At 37.8% G+C, this 23,241-nt stretch overlaps 1 protein-coding gene across 5 annotated transcripts in view; it reads left to right on the forward strand.

The window, feature by feature from the left end:
- GREB1 (growth regulating estrogen receptor binding 1) overlaps positions 1–23,241 on the forward strand; it is an 89,655-nt gene that overhangs the window by 19,014 nt on the left and 47,400 nt on the right. For 3 of the 5 annotated variants that reach the window (XM_010393310.2, XM_020584193.1, XM_010393305.3), the window contains exons 2-5: positions 4,172–4,413; positions 14,231–14,387; positions 19,794–19,919; positions 20,644–20,820. In XM_010393310.2, the coding sequence (XP_010391612.1) occupies positions 4,405–4,413; positions 14,231–14,387; positions 19,794–19,919; positions 20,644–20,820 (469 nt within the window). In that variant the 5' untranslated portion in view covers positions 4,172–4,404. Of the gene's footprint in view, positions 1–4,171; positions 4,419–14,230; positions 14,388–19,793; positions 19,920–20,643; positions 20,821–23,241 lie in introns of all 5 variants that reach the window. The other 2 variants (XM_020584194.1, XM_020584195.1) reach the window with 2 other exon arrangements.

Below are 23,241 nucleotides of genomic sequence, written 5' to 3' on the forward strand. Positions count from 1 at the left end.
TGCCCTGAAGAAAGGAAGGATTTTTCTGGTGGAGGTTGTGCCAGTTGTAAAACAATGTGTCTGATTAGTAGTGCATTCTATTGAAAAAGAATGGGAGGTTTGCTTAGGTATAATTCATTGTTGTCTGTTGCAGTAATTAAGTCTGTTGCTTGTCTTGAGGTCAGCATGACCCTGTTTATTTTAATTTTTCAGTCTCTAGAGAAAGGAGGGCTTTATTCAACTCTTGCAGAACTAAAGCTGAGTGCACAGTGCCTGGATGTAAACTAATGTGTATGCAGTGTAGGTAGTTAGGTGATGGGCAGCTAGAAGCAAACTGGAAGCCGAGTCACTTGACAATGTAGAGTCACTTGACATGCCAGTTTTTGACTTTGAGAGTCAAATTTAGTTTCAGATGGAGGATGTGTTTCTGTGTCTTGTTTATGTGCTTCTTTTGCCATTTGAGATGTCCTCAGGTATTCTGCCTGGCATGATCTCCTAGAGGTGTTTGTGGTACCTGTGTCACTGCCTCAGATACCCTGGAGCATATCAAAGACCACTAAACATCTCTGTCTACACAACTGAATTGAGCCCCAAGACTCCTAAATACAGACGTCCTCATGCAGCTACAGCTGCAGCTCCTTGTGGTCAGTGAAGCCAAGTGTGGTCAATGGAGCCAGAGGAGGGAGTCAGCTCATGTTGAGCTAAATAAACACTGGCAGCTGGTCAGCTGAATCATGTCTCAGATCTCTCTCAGATCCCTTGGTTTTATCGATTATAATGGAAATTTCTGCCTAGTGAAACAGTTGATACCTGGAGTTTAATTCAGTTGCCTAAATACAGGTGCCTGGTTTCATGGTTTACTCAGTTCATTGATTTACCTGAGGTGTCCATAAAGGACTGGCACATATGACAGAGGCCTTTCCTCAGAACTCTGCTTCTTTGGAGCAGCAGTCAGAATCCAGACAGGATGACCCAGAACATCTCAAAGTTAGACAATACCTGTGGTTAGGCAGCTTAATTGCAGTCTGTGTTTCTAGATGATCTTAAATGTCTCCTTTCGTACGTGTTCATAGTACAAGACAGAGCGTGTTTCTCATGGAGGAGACAATCTGGGCTCCACATAAGTACCCTCCATACCAGTGTGGTATATATTTTTAGCTTATATAGATGATATTTTATGGAAGATTTTATACACATTTCAGTATTATTTCTATATAAACACAAAAGGCAGGTATGCCAACAACCATTTTAAAAACATTTTGAGAAGAAAAATAGTTGTCTTGCAATTAAACCAGTCATTCTGAGTGGCAGGACCCGGTTTTAGTTCTTTCATACGCAGTCTGCATATAGAATGCTTCAAATACTGAGTTCTTGGGGTGTTTTCAAGTAACAGTCTCCACTTCTACCTGCTAAAGCTGCTGGACAAATCAGTCATTTGATCACAAATAACCTTCTCTCATCTTCTTGGGAAAAAAAAGCATTACACTTTACATTCATATCTTAATTTTCCTTTCTGATTGCACAGGGGACCAACTCTTTCCTCATTCTGCCTTATAAATGCATGTACTGGTAAATTTTTTTTATTATGCCATTTATGATTTTTGTGCTGGTATTTGAACCTGTGCTTTAGACTTTTGAAAATCTTGTAACCCTGAGGTTATAACCTCAAGTTATATGCCATGTTTCACTTTTATTCCAGTGTACACAATCTGTGAAATACAAAATAAGATACTCTTCTTCAATGCCTAGGGTACAATGTATGTATTTTACATACCTTTTGCTGGGATAATTACATGATCAGCTTTCCCCATACAGTTGTTCTGTCAATTCATCACTTACATTACTGACTCATTTCACACAGATTCAGCAGCTCATTTCAGCAGGCAGAGCCCCTCTTTTCTGGTCGATGATGTATCACCAGCTGCATAATGACCAACTCTCACTGCTTCTGTATACAAGACCTCTTATACACAAACTCTATGCTCATTCCCCATTCCTGGAATTCCTGCTCTGGCTACTAATCAAACACAATAGGGCCCTTTGTGCTGTCTTGCCCTTTCTCCTCCTCTGGAACTTCTGCTCCATGCTTATATCCAAAGCAGGCAGGCTTCTTTTACTTTCTGCATTCCATTACTGAATATCAGGTTAACATATCCTTCTTTAACATCTACCCTATGCTAATATTCTTTAACACTGATGTGGTGTTTCTAGCCATAAAGCAAAGTCAGAGACAGACACTGCAGCATCCTAGACTTTGTTCTAGAAAACATCCTGGGCAGTGCATCCTAGAGAAATTTTGTTCATGAATGCACTACACTTATGGGGCAAATATGTTTGGCTGGCATCAGTCAAGTTATATTTCTTTAAAACATAAATTTCCTGGCTGGTGTTTTTGTTGACCTGGTAAATTATTAAAAGTGACTCTTTCAAAAATCACCTCTCACACATGTGCATATTTATTTCTTGCAGTGTTTGTTTTCCTTTTGGGTTTCTCTCAACTTTGGCTGTCAGTATGATCTTTCAAGTGCCAGTCTGGTCAGGTTAATATGTTGTACAGTGTTGTGAGGGCTGTACAGTGCTGACAGGAAACCAAACAGTCATTCCTGCTTTTCCTAGCTGAATGATTTTGTACCCTACTTGAAAATGCATGGCTGAGGTCCCCTGTATTTGGTGTTAAGTATAGAACATTTATAAAGCTTCTGGTTCACTTCCATAGTAAGAGAAAAAGACACCAGTCTCCTAAATCATTATTTACTACTTTCTGTACAGTGTCTTTTTCACATTCTTTAATAGAGTACTTTAATCTAAAATCTAAGAATAAAATTGACTAGACTAAAGTAGAGCCTGTCAGTTGAAAGAGACCCACAGTGATCATCCAGTACAACTGCCTGACCAGTTCAGGACCAATCAAAAATTAAAGCATGTTGAGTATATATAGAGAACATACATTTAAAAAAATTACCAAATAAACAATGAAAACTTTCAATTAATATGAAAATTGTTTTCAGTGAAAGCACTAAATCACAGAAGTTCCCAACAATTCTCCAACAGGCTTTAAAATTCAGAGTTTTCCCTCTTACGTTACAGAAGAATCAGAAGGTGTATCTTTAAAATTTAAAAGTGTTATTTAAAGCATTTTTGTAGAAAAAGAGACTGCTCTCACCACCCTCCCTAGCCATGTACTGGTACTTTTCTTTTTTATATATTAATGGACATATACTTTATGCATAGCTAGATGAGGGATCTGATCTAGCAAAACATGACCCTACAAAAACTGCTAGTCTTCAGTTGTATCAGCTGACATCAATGCCACTGAACAACAGAAGGGGAATATATGATCAAGAGTGAGAGATGTTGCTTTTTCAGCAGTAACCTGAGTTTAGAGTAGCTTGAGCCAGTCATGAAACCATATCCTGGGAGTGAAGGGTGAAAATGAAGTTTCACAAGCTGTACCAAAAATACGCTGCATATAAACTTTATAATGCTGCATATAAGGGTTATACAGAACCTTAGTTCAACTGGGAGCCTAGACAAGTGCTTGATTCTACTCATTTCAGTAGTATTTAACTGAGTTTAAAATCAAGCACATATCTGAACGTTGCATGACTTGGAGACACAAGAAAAAGAAAATTCAATTATCAGAATTATTACTTTTATCTTCTGAAGTTTAAATATGATGTAACAGCTGCTTCTTGGTATATCACAGTGTTATATTGAACATGTTCTCTCATATATTGTTTTGGTTTCCTATCCTTTTGTTCAGAAGATACAGGCATAGTACCAACACAAAAATAATATTGCTACATACCTGATTTTGTTCTCCTGTTAATCTTTTATTCTGTTAGCAAAACAAAGTACTCACAGTACACACTTTATGCTTTCTTTAGTGATTTTGATATCACCCTTGTTTCTTAAAAAAACCAAACCCTTTCAGTCCTTGCAAAAACCTCCAACAAAACTGTTGATCTTAATAATGTTTCAGACTGATAGATTCTTGTGTGCCTGGCTGGGAGCATCATGACCCAGCATCGCACTTTTGTATTAATAAGACATAAAGTCAGACCATTTATCATTTACTATAGCCAGCACACAAATTAGAAAACAGCTTGCCAGGGTATATTGTGGTCTCATTGTTTTTGCCATAGCTGCAGAATAAATAGCTTTGAAACCTTCTTGTGCTTTACTGTGACAGGAAAGCGTTCATGTCATGGTGACCCGACTGAGTTGTTCAGTTGCGCACAGTGCTGACTCAGGAGCCTTAAGTGTGCTCACCAATTTGCCAAGCAGCAGACTCTTCTAAATGAAACAAAAAGAAACCTCCACAAAGACATAATCACTGGCAGTTACCACAGGTGTGAGGTATTCAGCACTGCAATCAGGATATGAAACTTCAGGAGTCGTTTACTGGAAGTCACTGAGGAGCGCATGCTTTCAGTACGGTACAGTATATTTTTTATTGCATATTTCCATGCTGAAAAATACTGTTTATGTTTAATAAAAAATATTAATATATCATAACATACACTGTCTTATATTCGTTCCTGTTCAAGTCTAATATTTGTGAGACATTTTACAGCTAATATTCATGTTTTAAATATATTAATTTGTCTGCATTTTCTGTCTCTTGTTTTCTGCCCTTGGGTCAAGTGATCTCCTCTTAGGAAAAATTCGAAATACTAAAAATTCAGACAAGTTGAATTTTTAAACTCTCAAAATAGACAATTCAGATCTAAAACTGCTAAGTTCAGTTTCTTAAATGAATTAAATAGATATTTGATTAATGCTTTGGATGGCATATTTGTGTTTGTGAATGTTTCTTATTTAATGTATTTTCAACATATAATACATGTGCAGTTGATCACCTGATTGAGTAAACCCTGAGGTTCAGATCTATTTTGTAATGTGATACACTCATCTACAGCTGTATTTGCTATCCACAGATGGTGAGGGACATTTTAGACTTCTCCCATTGTATTTGTGTCCACTCTTTGTTCATTAGATGGAAAATATGACCCAGGTAACAGTGGAGTGTGCTCTGCTAGTAGAAATCAGTGAAGCTGTCTTTCAAGCAGTGAGGCCGTTTGCTGTGAATGAGGCGAAGCCTCTGAACCTATGCACTCTGTGTGTATCCTTGGAGAACTGCCACAGGCACTGGCTCTGCCTCTGCTGCCTTGACAGACCGCTCCAAAGTGTGTTTAAGCTGTATATCCTGGTCTCTGTGTGTGCATGTGTCTGCCCCACAGACCTCTGCTGCACTGCTTCCAGGGGTGAGCCTGGAGGGGTAGGGGTAGGAATGAGTCTGGAGATTTGGTGTAAAAAAACAGAAGTCTGGTTCTGAGGATGGCTCTAAAAGCTAACCTGTACCATCAGTACAGCATTACTCTTTGTATACTCCTTTTGGATTCAGAAAAGATTCTTGGAAACACTCTCTAGCATGGGTCCCCAGAAGAAAGAGTACTGTGCCCCAAGTTCTGATTTCTTAGAACTTTCTTTAGCAAACATGCATTTCAAGATCATTTCTCTCCCAACGTGCCAATCTGCTCCCTACTGCTTTATTCTGACATCTTGAGTGGCTGTACGCAAAGGTACAGAGGAGATGTCTGAGACAATTCTTGGAAAGAGAGTTGTGTCTCCTTCGTAGGTAATAGTGAGAGAGTCTTTGTACTTATGGGAATGCCCCAGACATGTACAACTTGGGGATATTTTTTACTAGTTTTCCAGTCACCACTTTGATCATTGCTTCCTAGCCCTGATTTGTGGCACCTCCTTCCCTCCCTTTCTCCTCCCTCTACTTGGCTTTTTCCTGCCCCTTAACAAGTTCAATTGGTTTTATGTATGCAATTCTTTTTTTTTTTTAAGAGAGTTTGAAGGTGGCCACTGAAAGAATTGCTTTCATCCAAAGCCAGGAGCTGATCAAAGCGACACACAAAAGCCAAATGGGAGCCAAGGCAGTGCTGCCTCACCAGCCATAGGGTCAGGGTTCTGTGCTGGAGAAATAGTAAAGCATATCAGCTGCTCTATGCTGGAAGCTGCTGATAAGGGATTTTCTCTTCAGTAAAACCTGCAAAGTTTATGAGATCCTGCAGGAAAATCAAGGAAATCTGCATCAGAGTACATTGTTTCCTGTGGAGAGGAATGTGAAAGCATTTACAGGTTGAAGTGCCATTGTCTAATGTATTTATTGACATATCATATATTAGGCTCAGTCTGCACTATTAGTGCAACACTGGACTATCACCCAGCTCACATTTATTTTTATCAAGTGGCTCCTTGGCCCAGTTGTCTGGATATTAAGGAATGACAAGTGGTTGAAAGGAAGGTTCATGCTAAAACAAAAAGCAAATAAATGAAAATCAATGTCATCATTATGTCTAAAATAGATTTCCAGTGAAAATTAAAATAGGTTAATAATAGATTCTAAGTCACCTTGAAAAAGTCTTAAGTAAAGATTTCTTCTGAATTTTTTTTTGCAGATACAGATTTTTATCAGGCATCAGTCCCAACAGTGCTTATGATTATGATTTTTTAAAACTTGAATAGTAATCCAATATATGGCTTTTAACAAAAGATTTTCTGCTCTGAGCCATTTGAACTTTGGCTTTTTTTTTCTATATTATAATAAATTAAAATATAGTGTCATTTTAACACAAAACAGTGCTTTAAATGTCTCAGAAAAATTCAGCTCCTGTTTGAGAGTAGGCATACAAGTTACAAGGGTGAAAGAAGCTTATATTTTCTGTAGTCATAAAGGAAGACCAAACTGTGTCTTAAAACCAAAACAATCTTTCATCCATAATTAATTAAATGAATCTGATTGCAATAGGAGTTTTCTGTTTCCCCAGAAAACTACAGTGTAGGCTGTCACAGCTTAGATTCCTTCTCACTAAGTTGCCAACATGCCTTAGTCCAGATCTCTCAGCATAGCTATATATTTTAATGTGTTTATGACAACTTAGATTGCTCTGGATTTCATCAAGCTTTTTTCTTTTTTTTTGGTTCAATGTGAAGTTGAATTTGTATGAGAAGTTTAATTTTTTTTTTTCTTTGCAGACATATCGGGAAATTATTTTTGCTTTTTATGTAGAAAATATTCATTTGCTATTTTTGCTATTGTTCTATGCATGAATTGTAGCATTTTAATTGGAAAAATGAACACTCAGAAGTGTTGCTTATTGATTTTGCAGTTGAAAAATTTCAGCAAAAAATAAGAAAACACTTGTTTTTAGATGAAATTGTCTTTAATGTGGCCAAAATGGATGTGAAATAAATCCATAATAAGAATGATCCATTAAAAATTTTGATTTATTTTCTGCTTGAGAAAAAAAGAAAGCAAAAGCGTTTTAACAGTGTTTTTATTGAGGTGGTTTAACATTGATTTGTTTAAGTTTGTTTTCATCCCTTTTTATATTTATCAGTTAAGAAATGGGCTTGATTTTTCAGTAGGTGGGGGAATTTTCCTATATTGAATTTCATTGCAAAAGTGTCCATATTAATCTCTGCAGCAATCTCCTTAGAATAAAGACATTTCCCAGTTATTTACTTCTGCAGTGAGTGAGAGAACTGATTTCAGTGATTAATATAAGGAATTTGACTTGAAATCTACAGTTACCAAAAAATAAAGCTCAACACCTTCCGATCTGCACTCTTTTTCCAACATCGTGTTGGAAACATGAGTCAGGGGAGGAAATTATCTCACTGTTGATGCAGGAGAAAATCCCTGCTTACAGTCAGCCTGATTTTCAAAATCAAAAGAAGACCTCAAATAAAAATTAAAAGCAAACAGAAGATAAAAAGAAGTGATAGAGAGATCTAAGTAGTTTTCTTACAGTATATTCATTTTGTGGAAACAGCAGCACAATTGTTCTTGGCTGTGTAAAGGTGGAAGGATTAAGTTCTCTGTGACCTGCCATCAACCTTAATCAGAGTCTCTATGTTTCATCATGAGCTACTTCCCAAATTTTTTGGAAACCATTAAGTTGAATCTGGACTGGTATTTAGACAACAGTTCTCATATAGGTCTACAAGATATATAGAAGTTCTAAGATCTGGTAACAGAGAATGAGCTAGAATTTCTGGCAAAGGTTAACTGTGGTTTTATTTAAAGGTTTTATGTTGCATTTAAAGTGTAATGGGCCAAATGGGGTCTACTGAACTGTCGAACTTTAGTCATTTATGAAACACAGAGTGACTAGAGACTTGTCATTCATCTGTCAACTTTACTGCTGAGGAATAAATTACTTCCCTAAAGAAGTGGATTTCAATCAGCAAATCATAAGTGACTACTGATTTTATTCTTGTTGATATGGTAGAGTTAAGCTCAGCAGAGGATTGCAATTTCATTTCTCAGCATCTTTTGAAGCTTGAAAATTTCTCTTTTGGGGTAAGACTAACAACAGAAGACAGCCAAACCCTTCTTGAAGATTTTGGTGAAAATCATTTTGGTAAAATGTTGGTCTGGAAATGATCTCAAATGAGGCAATGTTTTGCACGCTCCAGTATTATATCATAAACATCAGTTTATATCATATATCATAAACATCTGAGCCCTTTTTTTCCTCTCTTACTCCAAGTCATTCTGGCAGAATAGTGTGAAGAAACAGATTTGACTCCCAGAAATTAATATTTTTCTCAGAAATTGGCAATAATCCACCTCTTTCCAATGCCTTTAGGTGGTTTTGTACCGAGAGAAAAGGCTTTGTAAATTACTTCTACAAGTGATAATTTTATGGTACATGGACAACTAGGTTGATTTCTGGAAGAATAATTTTTAATTTGTCTTTGCCCATATGGGCTACAGCTGTATTAGTAAATGAAACAATTGAAGGAAAAATTTCTGTGTGCCAGAAATCAATTTTCTGTTGTAATGTCTTGGCATAGCTCTGGTGCTTATACTTACTCTCAGCAGTAGTTCCCAGGAGTCATGATGAACCAGTGACTGTTCCCAAAGGTCACTTTGGATGGAGTAACCTTATTTTGAGGCTAGTAGTAAATACATAACATATAATACTATACTGGCTCTTGCAGGGGTTTAATATCACAGTGTCTTTAGTTCTCCTGAATCAAGAATTTTATATAACTTGTAGGAATAGATTTTTTGTAACCTGTGGGAAATAGATACCACACAGTATCACTTTTACACATGATACACATTAATGTAGGAGATTAAAAATAATTTATTCTTCCAAATCCAAAACTAGAGAAAACACTGTAATTACAGATAGCTTAGTGGGAATAAAAGAGTAAATTGTGATATTTCATGGCTGGACTGAATCAACGGGGAGGATTTTGCAGGATGTGTCACTGCCATTGAAGAGAATCAAATTTATTTTTCTTCTTACAGTTATATTTTCATACAAGTCACTGCCCTAAGATTTCTTTCTTCTTAGACTAATGGTTTTAATACAGTTTTAAAGAATGACTAGAGACTTTACAGAACTTTACAAATATTGATGGATTTTGGGTGCTACTGGATGAATATAACTTATGTTCAAAGGGCAAAAAGATCACACAACTCTTCTGGTACTATTCTGTTAACAAATTGTTAACCTGCAATTAAAAAAAAAAAAAAGAAAAAATGCTTTCTCCCTCCTCACAGAAAAATTTTAATAGATAGCATTTTAGATACCTAAATCCATAGTCCTTGCAAACAAATCCTTTCTATGCAAGCAAAAAACTGCCTTTTGTCATAGTGATAGCAAAGTCTTTTGGAGAGCATGAGAACATCTAACTATTCTCCTCTTAGAAATGATACAATAGAAATTACTCTGTTAAACTATTTCAAAAATATGAAAGCTGGCTGCTCAAACCCGGAAAAAACCCATTGCTGTACAGCAATGATGAAAGGATTAATGTAGTAAAGTAGCAGTGTTGATTATATTTTGCAATGCAAAAAACTTGCAACTTAATATGAAACATTCCCACCTGTATCTAAGGCTGAATTTCTTAGAGATCAACCAGATCTTCCTAATTTCCCACTTAATTACCTTGATTATTTTTTTAAGTCAATAAACAGCCCACATATACTCTTTAGTTTCCTCAGTTTCTGCTGAGGGCAGACTTTCTTTATCAGTCTATTTCAGTGGGAATTCTTAAAAGCCCTGGGTTACTTTCTATGCTCTGAAGTCCTTAGTATATCCAGTCTGTCCTAGGTGTAGGATTAATTTCATCCAGAATTGCTGTGCTGCGTCTGCAGTCTTCACAAAACCCTAGTGCTCCTCACTGCAACTAAAAAGTCACTACTGTGTTCCTGTCTTTGTTCCGCTATGCACAAGATCTCCCTCTGTGATCTGGGTGCTGGGACTGAATGTCCTCCTGCTGCTGGCCATCGCCCTCTCTTACTATGACCAGTTTCTGTCATGGCTCTCATGGTAGGGATCTGAATCACAACACTGGAGGGCAGGTTCATCACAGGTTTTCTTAAACCCTGGCTAGTTCAACTGCAATTGAACTTAAAGTTGACTCTATACATGGCAGACATAAACCCTGTAAAAGATCCCTGTTTTTCTTAATCACATAGTCCCTGTTTACCACTGAAATGCTGACAGTTCCTTGTTTGGAATTTCAAAGATGCTCCCTTCAGTGACTAACACTGACTTTTAGTCATATTTTCAGATGCCTCGACTAAGCATCTCTCTATGCCATCATTATCCATAGGCTTCTAAAACATTGGCCTGATCCACTTCATTTTTATCTGCAATTTTTCCTTAGGCTCCCAAGTTGCTCAGAGTGGTTTTTATCTTTTTATCATGCTTTTATGAAGCTCTTCCAGGTCCAGATCTTTGCCTGTTTTCTCCTCTTTATATGAGCAAGTATTTTGCTCTGCATGCTCTCCATGGAAACTGACCATGTGATAGGGAGGTGCCCTTTGATTTATCAGTACATGGGATCGAGGGCCAACCTTCTGTGTCAGTGTATGGGGTTTTTTTAGTAGATCTGGTCACTGCCTATGTGCATGGCTTGGAATTTCACAACCATTTGAAAGTTCAGCCTGTGGCACCCAGTTGTATCCAAGAGAAACATAAATCAGGGCTGGGAATGCTGAGTTCATTGAAGTGTGAACATAGGACTCAGTTTTTGCTTCCTGAAGCCATGGAATCAGCAACTGACAATTCAGGTACCACAGTCTGAGCAGCTCTAAAGAAAAGAGTGGATGACAGCTGTTGTGTAGTTAGTGGGAAATGGTTTGTCCCTTGCTTGCTTTGGAGAAGTAATTTCTCTTGCAATTGAGAGTCAGTGGGACTCTGAACAGCAGAGACTGGTGCTGGCAAAAAAGCTAACCTAATGCCCATTTTCTGGTTCCAGTGGTGTGTGTTTGATGATGAAAAGTGAGTAAAAAATATGTATCATATCTTCCAAAATAGGTTCCCAGGTTTATGATTGTGTTTACAGTCTGATTGTATGATCACACTAGTACATGAGAGCTTACAAATCCAGAAAGCATATTTTTGTTTCATTCTACCAACCCATTCACAAAATTAAATTTGCAGCCTAATAGACAAACAAACATGCTTGTGTTGCAAAGGCTTCAAACACCTACCTCTTGCACAAATCATATAATCTTAACTGATTATTTATCTGTAAAATCACATTTACAAGATGCTGTGTTTCTGACATCCTCAGGATTAAATACAGGGTTTCTCTTCTGACCACTCGTGGGCTCTATGAATCCCGAGCAAGCATGTTTAATCCCTGTAATGGTATCTCTATTTGTTTTCCTAATAAACTGTACAGAACAATAGTTGACTGTGTCTCTGGAAAAGAGTTTATAAACAAATATTGTAGTGTTTTCTGATTCATCACAGATCCAGATAGTGATCAGTAGAGCAACTAAGCCTTCATTGCATAAAGCAGTCCATGTGCCTATTTGTCTGCTTTTGAGTTGTCTTGGAATACTTTGTCTTACTCTGGATTAATTAAAAAACTTCATATTTTTCACTGCTTTAATAAAGCATTGAAAGAAGTAAATAAATTTGAAAATCAGGTATATGAGTCTGCTTTGCATGGTCATGTTCAGAACAGATAGAATCCAGCCTCCCTCTGCCACTGCAGGCAAACTTTTGGATATTCTCCTTGTGTTATATCAGGAGTATTTTTTAGGTACAAAAAGTCTTTTGGCTGTTATTTTAATATTTCAAGTTTTGGTTCTATATTTATATAAAACAGCCAATATATAAAAGAGTATGGAATGGATGATAGCTGAATGCTTTCTCCATTCCTGAAGGTGTAACTTTGAATGTTAACATGTTGAGAGCATATTCATGCATTTTTATTTGTCTTTAGTCTGGACTTTCAAGATTTCCATGATCAGTCATATAGCACCACATTTTACCTGCCCCTGATAGAGATGGGTACCTGAGCCTGTAGATGCCTGCAAGCTAACAGGAGAAAATAAGAGTTCATAGTATGGGAGAGAATTTAAAAGAGAAAAGAATTAAGCAGGCATCTGTCAGGTATCTTGGTAATAATTTGTCCTTGTCACATTAACTCTAAAACATCAATGTAACAAAGACAAGTCATATAATGGTTGAAGGATGGATTAGAATTAAAACTAAACATCTTCTAGTGCTTTTGTGTAGAAACAGCATTTAATATAATTCATTTCAGAGCTGACCTGGGGTTTCCTGCATATACCTTTGATAAAGCTGGTTAAGGACACTACTGATGTTAGTCTTTCCTCATTCTCTTCAGCTGCCTTTGGTGTAGGGGGAAGCAGGACTTAAAAGGAGCCGGAGGATTCCTATCAGTGTGGGAACTGTAGTTTGCTTTCTATGTTGGAAGAGAAGATGTATCCTGACTTCCATATTAGCACTGAACATCTCTAAGAGGCTTTGCAGCTTCCCATTTACCCTTTACCAAATGGGTACATCAGTAGTATTCAGTGCAACTTCTGTTTGATTTTGTGTATATACATGAGTATTTCGTCAGCAGTGCCTTCTTTTAGTCCAAATTTTCTTAAATACTGCCTGCATTGTTTTATAGTTCTCATAATGGTTCTATTATTTTGTGTATATATATTATAGCAATGTTATGTAGTATTAGCTACACTCTCTGTACAGTATTAACACGATACAAACAAGTATATGCTAAAATATGATTATATATGTAAAATATGCTTTACAAAGTCATAAAAAGATATCCAAATCAACAAATTTGTAGGTTGTTCCTTTCAAACTCCTTTTTCCATGACAAGCAGTATGTGGTTTCACAGTGGTTTTCCTTTTGCTTTACTGATTCCTACAGGATGCTTCCCAACAGGCTAATTTCCCAAGCAGTAGCCATTGCTGAGGAGGGGCTGTTCAGTGTTTAGGAATTACTGCCACAAACAGGAAGCGTTTCATGCTTTCTATTCACAGTTACTTGGGGAGGGAAAGGACATGGGGCCCAGGGCAAGAGCTACTTTGTAATAAGAAAAGAAAGCTGACATGGCTTTTGGTTACACCAGTTCATTGTGTTCCCTGTGGAAAGTAGGCATCAGTTAAGTCCATGGAATATTCAGCTGAAATAGACTGCTTGGTCAGTGACAGAATGAATAAATTACATGGTTTCACTAAAACTAAAGTCCTAATAAATAAATAAATAAATGCAATATCATTGTGTGTGGATGGGTACTGTTTCATTCTAACTAAAAAAAAAAAAAAAAAAAAAAAAAAGCCATGTTTTACAAAGAAAAATACTGTTCAGGGTGAAAATTAAAAGTTATATTTCACCATCTCTGGGTTACAGCAATGCTACATTATTTATGAGACAACACCTCTAAAAGATATATTGAACTACTTTAGCCAGTGTTCAGCCATGAAGGACGATGCAAAGATAAGGACACAAAACTGTGCTATTGCCCAGATCATTTATTCTGTTCAAATCATTTAAAACAGAAAGGCTGTTTAACAATAGATTGATGACTATTGAAAATGCATCTCCTCAATGGCTATATAAACCAAGGAATTACTTCAATCAGATTTCTAATCACTTTTTCAAGAAGGTGCCAAAGCTTGCTGCCTTTCTGCTGAATTACAGAAAGCTGTTACTTTTAGATAACTTCCTGTAATTTACCAGCAGGATCTGCTCAGTGACTGCTGCAGTCAATGTTCTTTTCCTTTGCCTTTCTTTGTGGACAATGAAGCATTTCTCTTTCATGAGAAATGTTGAGCCTGACATCAGCATGCAGTGATTGAGTTCTGAGTGCTTAAATTGTAATATCTTTCTTTCTTTTTTTTTTTTTTTTTTTTTTTTTTTTTTTTTTTTTTTTGAGAAGATGGGAAATTCTTATGCTGGTCATTTCAAGACAACACGGTTTGAAGAAGTGTTGCATAATTCTATTGAGGCCTCTCTCCGTTCAAACAACTTAGTTCCCAGGCCAATCTTTTCTCAGTTGTATTTGGAAGCTGAACAGCAACTATCATCACTGGAAGGTAGGAAATAATGGAATTTCTATTTCTGTCAAAGACAGTTCTGCTGTTTGCTCAGCCACAGCTCAGCACACACATTTTAAATCATACGTTTTTATTTGGATTTTTTTAATGATCTGTAAATATATATGTATTAGAATTGGATTAAAAATACAAATCGCATTGTCTTTAATTTTGACAAAATTAAGCCACTTGCTCAGATTCATCTATACACATAAACTGAAGTTCTAGGAATTGTTATATTACATTTGTGGAGAAGTGGATGTTTGGAACATAAATCTGTTATCCTATAATTTATTATATACTGCTGAAAGTCACGCAGTAAATGGTAGAAAATGCATAATAGATTTATAAAACATATATGCTAAGACTGATTTTCAAAGTGCATAAGTACAGCAGAAATATTTCTTAGCTTTTGAGATGGTTTATAATTACTTCAGGCACAATATTTGTAGTTGTTCTGTGGTTGCAAAGGTAAAAATTTAGGATGTGTACTCTCACAAACCCTGCAGAAGTTGGTATTTGACACACAGGATTTCTCACTGAATTTGTATGTGTGTTTACAGAAGCCTGCTTTCTCAGTTTCATTTGCTCTTTTTTTTTTTCTTGGAAGTAATATATTTTAAATGAACTGTATGGATCAGATAAGCAAACTCATGAAGGAGTTTGGTGTTTGGTGTGCTGTTATTTGTTGTCTCGTGTTTGTTTGTGTTTTAAGGGCATGGTTTACTGGTGCGTGCATAACATTGGCATGGTCATGTAAGGTTATGTTTAGTAACTTGATTATTTAGTCATTTCTGTCAAGAGGGTGGAGTTTCATGTCTTTTGTCCACGTCTATTTTTCCTGTCATACTTTGCCACAGTTATAGTGAGAAATGCATAAAGGTTAGCAGTCCACAGTAACACACACACGCGCATGAAAGCAGGCCGAGGAGTAGTAACAAATAAAAGTGTTTTTCACAGATTAAACTCTGCTATTGCCTCACAGTGGCAGCTGTGAATATTTCTTGAAAAAAAATCTGCTCATCAGTAGTAATTTCCTCTTTTTTTTTTCCCTAATATAGGACATAACAATGAATATACATTAATTGTTTAAATATATATGCTGCTTATTCCCTGCACAAAGTGATCCTTCTATGTAGTGGCTTGGTTCGAAATATCCATTACTTACTTATTTTCCTTCTGTGAGATAAGAATTAGGAGAAAGCAAAGCAGGCACAAAACTTAAAAGAATATAAAGAAGTTTATTAACAGACCTAAAAGAAAGGAAAAAAGTCAGACTAAACCTTCAGAACACTTCTCTTCCCCCCACCTTTCTCCCTTCTCCCACTGACAACGCAAAAAGACAACCCTTGAGATTTTTTCAGACAGTTTACCACCTCTATAATAATCTTTTTCAGTTCACTTAGGGAGAGGAGTCTCTCTTACTCATGCTAGGGAGACATCTCCACAAGAAACAGTTCTCTCATCGCTTCAATGTCACAGCGAGACAGCCGCCCGGGTTGGTTCTCTGCTCACGTGTGAAAGTTCCTTCCCTCATCTTACAGCTTTCCCCACAACAGCTTTCGAGGGTCCAATCTCGAGCTATTGGGGTACCATTTTAAGGATGAGCTTTTCAGAAGCAAAGGTTCTCTTCACCTATCTCTGGGAGCATCTTCATCTCTAGGAATAGAGGTCTTCTTCTTCCCTGGGAGCAAGGGTCTTCATCACTTTAATCTCTCTCTGTTCAAGCTTCTCATCAAATCACAGCTACTTCAACATTTGCATATTTCAGCACAGGTACTTTTGCTCATGATTGCAGTTTGAACGCTCTACCCCCCCCCGCCATGCTTTCATGAAATTACAACGGGTATTCTGACATATCATAGTTCACCTCCATAGCATTGCAACAGAATTTCAGCTTCTAGGCTTGAAGCATCTCCTCTTTCTCCTCTCTCGGGGTTTTAGCTCTTCCTTCTTCACTAACTTTGGTTTCTTTATGGTACTTTCTTCACGTGCCTTCACCTTTCCTCTCACTCGGGAGAGGATTGATGTCTGCAGGCTTCATCTGTTCTGGAGAATCTTACAGCACTAAGAGAGTTAATCTTACCTTTGCCTTCTGCTGTTGGTTCCCTAATTTCTGCCGGGCGGCAGCCGGAGCTTGTTTCGGTGTAGCATTTTATTTCAGCGGCTGCACTGGGGGGGGCTGGCCGAGCCGCGGGGCTGCCTGCACGGAGCAGGGCCATGGATGGAACAGGGCCGCACGGCTCCGGGGTGGCTGTCTCCTGGCTGGCCCAGCCCGCACTGAGGGGGCTGCGCTGGGTGTCCAGAGAGCAGGAGCGGCTGAGATCTCAGCCAAGCCCCACCGCAGCTGACCCGGCCGGGCCATGCTGAGCAGGGCCCGGCCTGGCCCCGCTGGGCCGCGCTGCAGGCTCCCAGTTACCTGTCCAAAAGCTGGAAGCAAGAGAGCTTTCCCCGGCTTTGTTCGTTCTTAAATGGGGATCACAGAGGCGTGTGAAGCTTCTTAAGTGGCTTTAAAAGGTTGCCAATATTCAAACTAGCCAGTTGATTGGTTCTGTGAGGTCATAGAGGAAGCTGTAAGCACCTCTTTGCAAGAGAATCACTTCTGTAGCTGATGGAGCCCTCTTTAACTAAAAACCCACACTATGCTAAACCATGACATTCTATCAAACATTCCATAAAGATTTTATAAACTTTCCATTGCAGCTGTGATGTCACAAAATTGATTATGACATCACTTGGGAAAGATGCCACAGGAGCAGATCTACGATTCAGGAACAAAAGTGCGATTTCACACTTCTGTAGTTTCTTTCTTTCTTTCAACACTTTCAAATAACTTTCCAAACCTTGAGGGGCTGATTCTGTGTTCCTTGTAGTTAATGGAAACAAAATTGAAGTGTAATTAAAAGTCTCGTAACAGCCTGGCAGAGAGCATTTTGTTCATGAAAGTTTCAGACAAGGGGAACTCTGAAGGGACCTATAATAGAGTGCCTCCTAGGCTGATCCTCAGGTGGAAGAGGTCTTCAAGCTTCTCTTACGTACTGCAGCCTTGTCATAAATTGAATCTTTGACTTCTGGCTACATGAATCCCTATGCTCTGAGGTCCAGGAGGCACCTGAAGCAGAGAGACATCCTTGGGGGCTTGTGCAATGCTAATGAAACCCTTTACAGGTGGCAGCTGCTCATGCTTGAGTACTTTCTCTTCTACTCTTTTCATTTTCAAATTGAAAATGCTGTAGCTCTCATATTTCTTAGTCTCCACTTCCATTTTTTGTTTCTTTCTTAAACCACCTATTATGGTTGAACAAACCTCACAGTTTACCTCTGTCCAAAAGGGAAATAAACATATTCTGTTCTGTTCACTTTGTCTGTCCATACATTCCCATTTTCTCCCTTTTCATCAGTTTTGCCATCTTTTGGCTCTTCCACTGTGCTAATTTAATACATAAACCCAGCAAAAAGAAAAAAGGAAATTGGTCACTTTTTTTCTGTAGTTAGTAAGTGTCAGAGCTGGCACAAAGAGGAAGGAGGAGAGGAATTTCATGTCTGGGAGCAAGAGGAATGAGAGGAAAGACATACTCAGCCCTTTTACATTGCATACGGATATATTAGTCAAGGTTATGTCATAACACATAGTTTACCCTTTACCTAAATAGCATAGATGAAAAGATTCACTTTTCCCTTCATTCAATTGCAGCTTTTTTGTCTTTAGACCATGCCCTTAAAACACTTGTGTTTAGTGTTCGGTCCTTAGTTGTGTGCATCAGGACTGGAGCTTGATGTTCAGAGTTTAAATGTAAATATACCCTTCAAATCCTCTTCCAGACTGGGGTCTAAATCTTAATGAACTTAACAGAAAGATCTTCAAACTCCAGATTTACTTTCTCCTCCCTAGTTCTCATTTGTCCTGTAGTATTTGTCTAGCTGATTGTACAGTAATTTGTCAATAAAATAAAAGGATATTCTGAGGAGGGTCATAGGAAAGAAAAGAGAAATCCTTGATAATATCTTACAGGATTCTGAGTACCTGATCCAAAGTCAATTGAAGCAAAGAAGTTATGTCCAGTTGACAGTGGGCTTTGGAGGATGACTGCACTGCTTCATTGTTTTTCTGTTTCAAGATTAAAACCTGGATCAGCAGAGTAATGTCAGTGCCTAACTGGTCTTTTACTTGCCCAAGTACAAGCAGCTATTCAGCTTTCTGCTGATCCTCAAGTACCTGCAGCCCTTCACCACCCAACATTGCCAGTGGAAGCTCTTTGTGTTGTGTTTGATGAAGGTGTGTCTGTACAGACACCTAGAAACCTAAGACACGAACTCCACTGGGTTCCCTTAGTACTCGTGCACTGTCTCTGGTGTAAAATGTTCCTCAGTCCTGTCTGTAGAAGCTTTCCCCATGTACCAGTTAATTGCTCTCCTCTGCTTGCCACATTTGTCCCATTTGTCATGAGTATATCTGAGCCATAAGAGGGGATGGAGTCATTGGTCAGAATGTTTTGCTGGAGCTGTTGCATCCTGCATGAAAGGAAAGAGGCAGTCTCTAGTTGAAGGGGTGAAACATACAGCAATAAAGCTGTCTAAACACACGTAAAGCCTTCTAAAAATTGAACCTTACAGCCTATATTCCTCTCCAGCATTCAGTACTGCTTCCATAGTGCCTCCTGGACTAGCACAGTCCATGCCCAGGCTGGTGTGAATCATCTTGAACATCTGCCTTTCCTTGACACTGCAAAGGAGTGTCAGTGCATTACTTGGAGCTCTGGATTCTGGTAGGAGACAGACGGGCTGAGAATTAGGTGTTCTTGTCATGGCATCACCTGTAGTGAAACTAGTTTCAAGCAGGAACTGTTTTTTCAGTGTCCTGTACAAAATCAAGGACACGGTCAACACCTAATTAACAAATTCTGTACTTGGACACTGTAGCCAGGACATTCTAAAGTGCCAAGAAGTAAAGACTTTGGGTTTTATTGGCTGTTAATATTGTAAACAAATGATACAGTTACACTGTTGATCAGCAAGAGTTCAAACATTAGAAACTAGTCCTCTAAAAATTGTGCACTTATCTTAAAATAATGTGATTTTTAAAATTAATAAGTTGAGACTTCTTTTTATTTGTCCTTTAGTGTGTTTTACTTTCTCAGGTGCAGTTGAGTCATGCTTTTGAACTTCTTTTGCACAGGAACTAACATCTTTGTTTTCTTGGTGATATACATTTTATCATAAGCATGACTGGAAGTTGGAGCTTTAAGGAACAACAACTATCAAGAGTTGGCAAGAGTAAAGTCATTGTCAAGAGGAGAGAACCCAGTTTGCTGTAATACTTTCTGTAACTGGGTCACCCTGTCCACTCACTGGTTTGTTGCCAGCATTTTCTGTTGTCTAAGTCATTTATGCTATGATAATTTGCAGCTGGCAGCAGAGCAGAAAATGAGGACGAAGAAGAAGAAGAGGAGGAGGAGGAAGGCTCAGAATCAAGTAGTCCTCCTGTTTCGTACCAGATGAAGCCTCCCCCAGAAGGATGTTGCACTACTGATGGTAAGAGTACAAACCATGCTGTCAGAAGCACTTGCCCTACTGAAAAGGGTATGATTTGGGCTATTTCCCCTATAATTTATCAGAATGAGATAATCTATATGATATAGAAATCCTAAAAATGTCAGTGTTCATTACCTTCCAGATAAAGCTGGACTGCTCTCAGTTGCTCTTCTATTTGACAGGGTCTTTGTTCAGTGTCAGATAAGCATTTGTGCTGGAATGTCTGGTACAAGGACAGAACTTCTGTTCTCTTAGGCAGCACAACCTTTAAAATGTTGAGTTTGTAGGCATGGAATTTGCTAAAATGAATGTGATAATTCTTATTGCTTTATCATGACTCTTTTCTGCTTAAAGTGTACCTCATTCTATGAAGCTGTAAAAATACTTGAAAACCTGGGAAAAGCTGGTGAAGTTCACCAGATTTTGAGAACTATTTTCTCCATTTTCCAGTGTCTGACCTAAGTTAGGATGATGTTGGTGATGAGTCTCATAAATAAGTAGGTTACAAACTACCATCAAGAGAAACTTCATTGTACATTTTCAAATTTGTTTATAGCTGACCAAAAGGCAGGGGAGAAAATAATCTTTTAGTATGCCCTTGATCTTAGAGGGTAAGACTTTGTTTTTCATTAAAAAGATAGGAAGTCCTTTAATGAAGACAATTGTGAGCAGGAAACAAAAACACCTTGTCAACTTAAAATAAGTTGAATTGATTTTTTTCTAGGTTTCTGCCAGGCTGGTAAAGATTTGAGACTGGTTTCAATTTCCAATGATCATATTGAGGTGCCATCGGGATTTTTACTTGTTGGTGCAAAGTCACCAAATTTACCTGATCACCTGTTAGTGTGTGCCGTGGATAAAAGATTCCTGCCAGATGATAATGGACGCAATGCCCTGTTAGGTAAGTGATTGCAGTAAGTGGATTCTTCTGTGGCTTCAATTAATAGCTAATTGTTTTTTGAGTTCAGCAGATCTTGTTTCTATTCCACATTTACAGTAATGCTCACAGGTGATGCACAAGAAGATAACAACTCAGAGCTGGCTGTGTTTGCTTTGGAAAAATGCAGAGTGAGCCACTTCATTAGAGATGCTTCATCACTTTCTGTCCATTAGTCCAAGGCTGAAGTCATTATTTGGCTGGTTCATGTCCTAGTTGCTGGACCTGCACATCTGGTAACTGGACTGGTTGAACTGCTGCCTGTCTCTAATTTAGCTTTCCAAATACAGATGTGTACAGACTGTAGGGCTTTCAAGTGGAAATTTCAGGCTCTTGTTTACATGTAAACAGTTTAATGATAGTTTGGACTACAAAAAAAAGATGACCATTTCAGTTTACCTCTTTGAGATAGGGATAATATTCTCCACTGTGTTTCAACAATAGCCTGGGTTCTGGATTCTAACCTATGGCTTTTTGCTATCATCACAATATAAATAAATATGAGTGATTATAAGTTGAAATTTTTCCTATATGTGGAATCAGTTAATACTGCGTGTTTGAAAAATATTGTTAGGAGGATACTTCAATTTATTGCATTTAATCTACTTAAAAGTTTAACTTCCGACATAAAAATAGGTCCTTCTATCTATTTTTATTAGTCTTTCTGATTGCCATTAACATCATCCAAATCAAGCCAAATGGGGAAGATCTGCAGCCATGTGACTTAATTAACTGAATATTAATGTTATTAAAATGGAATAGCTTTTATATTGGGAAAGGCGGTGCATGATTGGAGGGGGAACTCAGTTTGCAATCAGACACTCTCAGGTTCGTACATATTGTTTTCATAGTTAACCAAAAAAATGATGCATCTTATATTTGTGCACCAGTCTGAGCTTTGAATAGCAAAAGGAAATATTTACCAAGACTTTTAAGATGTTTCTTTCACAAACATGTGAAAGATGGGGTATGACATGAACTCGGTTGTTATCTCAGTTTGAGCAACTCTTCAAGGCATTTGGGCTGACAGTGGAGTGTGAAGGTGCATAATGTGATTCTATGTACAGTAATTTCTTTTCCTATGTGATCTTGTGGAGTTGTATTGGTCACAGTGCATTTGACCAGTGATTGTAAAAGAATTAGGAGTGGTGTAAATCACCCACGTGTTGTCATTTTAAAGATAAAGACAGGGATGTTGTACCACTCAAGTCATTCAGTCCTAGCACTATTAACAGCTTAGGCTCCTTAGGCTGTTAGCAGAGAGGAAGTCGTGTATTTGTTAATTGCATGCTAAACAAGAACAGGAACATAATTGGGAGGGTTTTATGCTACTTGCATCCTCAGTTTGCTTTTTTAATACATTTTAGTTTCCTGAAACCATTTAAATGCTTATTTTTGACTGTTGTTATACACTTCAACCCCCAGTGAACCACATTCTTTTGGAGAGAATTCTAGAAACTCCGTAGTATAACTTTTATGTATTCTACAACAAGCTTAAATGGAAAAGAACTTGTATACTTTAAGATCCAAAGTCTTCATCTGGATGCTGGACATAAAAGAATGTTCCTGGTCCCCTATCTAATGAAAAAAATTATGTATCTTACTAACATGAGGATAGCATACTATTTGTACAATAGATCATACTGTAGATAGAAATGATTGTTTGATTCAGGTTTTCATACACCAGTGCAAATCGAATCAGGGGAAGTAAACTTAGAAGCAGACAGGAGTAGTCTCGTGGTTTCAGACACATTGTGGGATAAAAGAGAGAACCATTTTCACTTTAAATAATCTATTAATGTAGCACAGTGTCCTCTCTCTGGTGGTAGATTTAAATTGAAAACATGTCGTATGAAGAAAGGAAACTATTTAGTGTCTTGCTTTTCAAGACAGCATAGAAGCCTTATTTTTGGTATTCTGAGTTTAGGCACTGCTCCGTCAAACATGTTGGCCTTTTGAAACAGCATGGAAAGTGGTCCCTTCAAGCCTTTGTAAGTTTAGAGGGAAATAGAATTGGATTAATTCTGAATTGAAATTAGCTGTCATGAGTCAGAGTATATCCCACACTTTTGGTAAGGCTTACTGGTGATACAGACACATCATTTGTGACCCTTCAACCCCACTGGTTTTTCGCCTAATTTCATGCTTTTTCTAATATACTGTATTTTTGTAAGGCAGCTGTTACCCAGTACTGTAGATTTTTTTCAAAACAGTTTGATTTGATGAGAGAAGACACTCATTACTCACCCAATAGTTTCCTGACTTCTTATGGTCTGCTGCATGTGTTTTTGATGATACCTGTGGATTGTACAAAAAGACCAGAAGAAAGCAGGAAATATCTCAGTAGTTTCAGGGCCAGGTTTTAACTTATGATCTTGTTCCCAT

Source organism: Corvus cornix, chromosome 3, assembly GCF_000738735.6.
Source record: "Corvus cornix cornix isolate S_Up_H32 chromosome 3, ASM73873v5, whole genome shotgun sequence".
Lineage (NCBI taxonomy): Eukaryota > Metazoa > Chordata > Aves > Passeriformes > Corvidae > Corvus > Corvus cornix.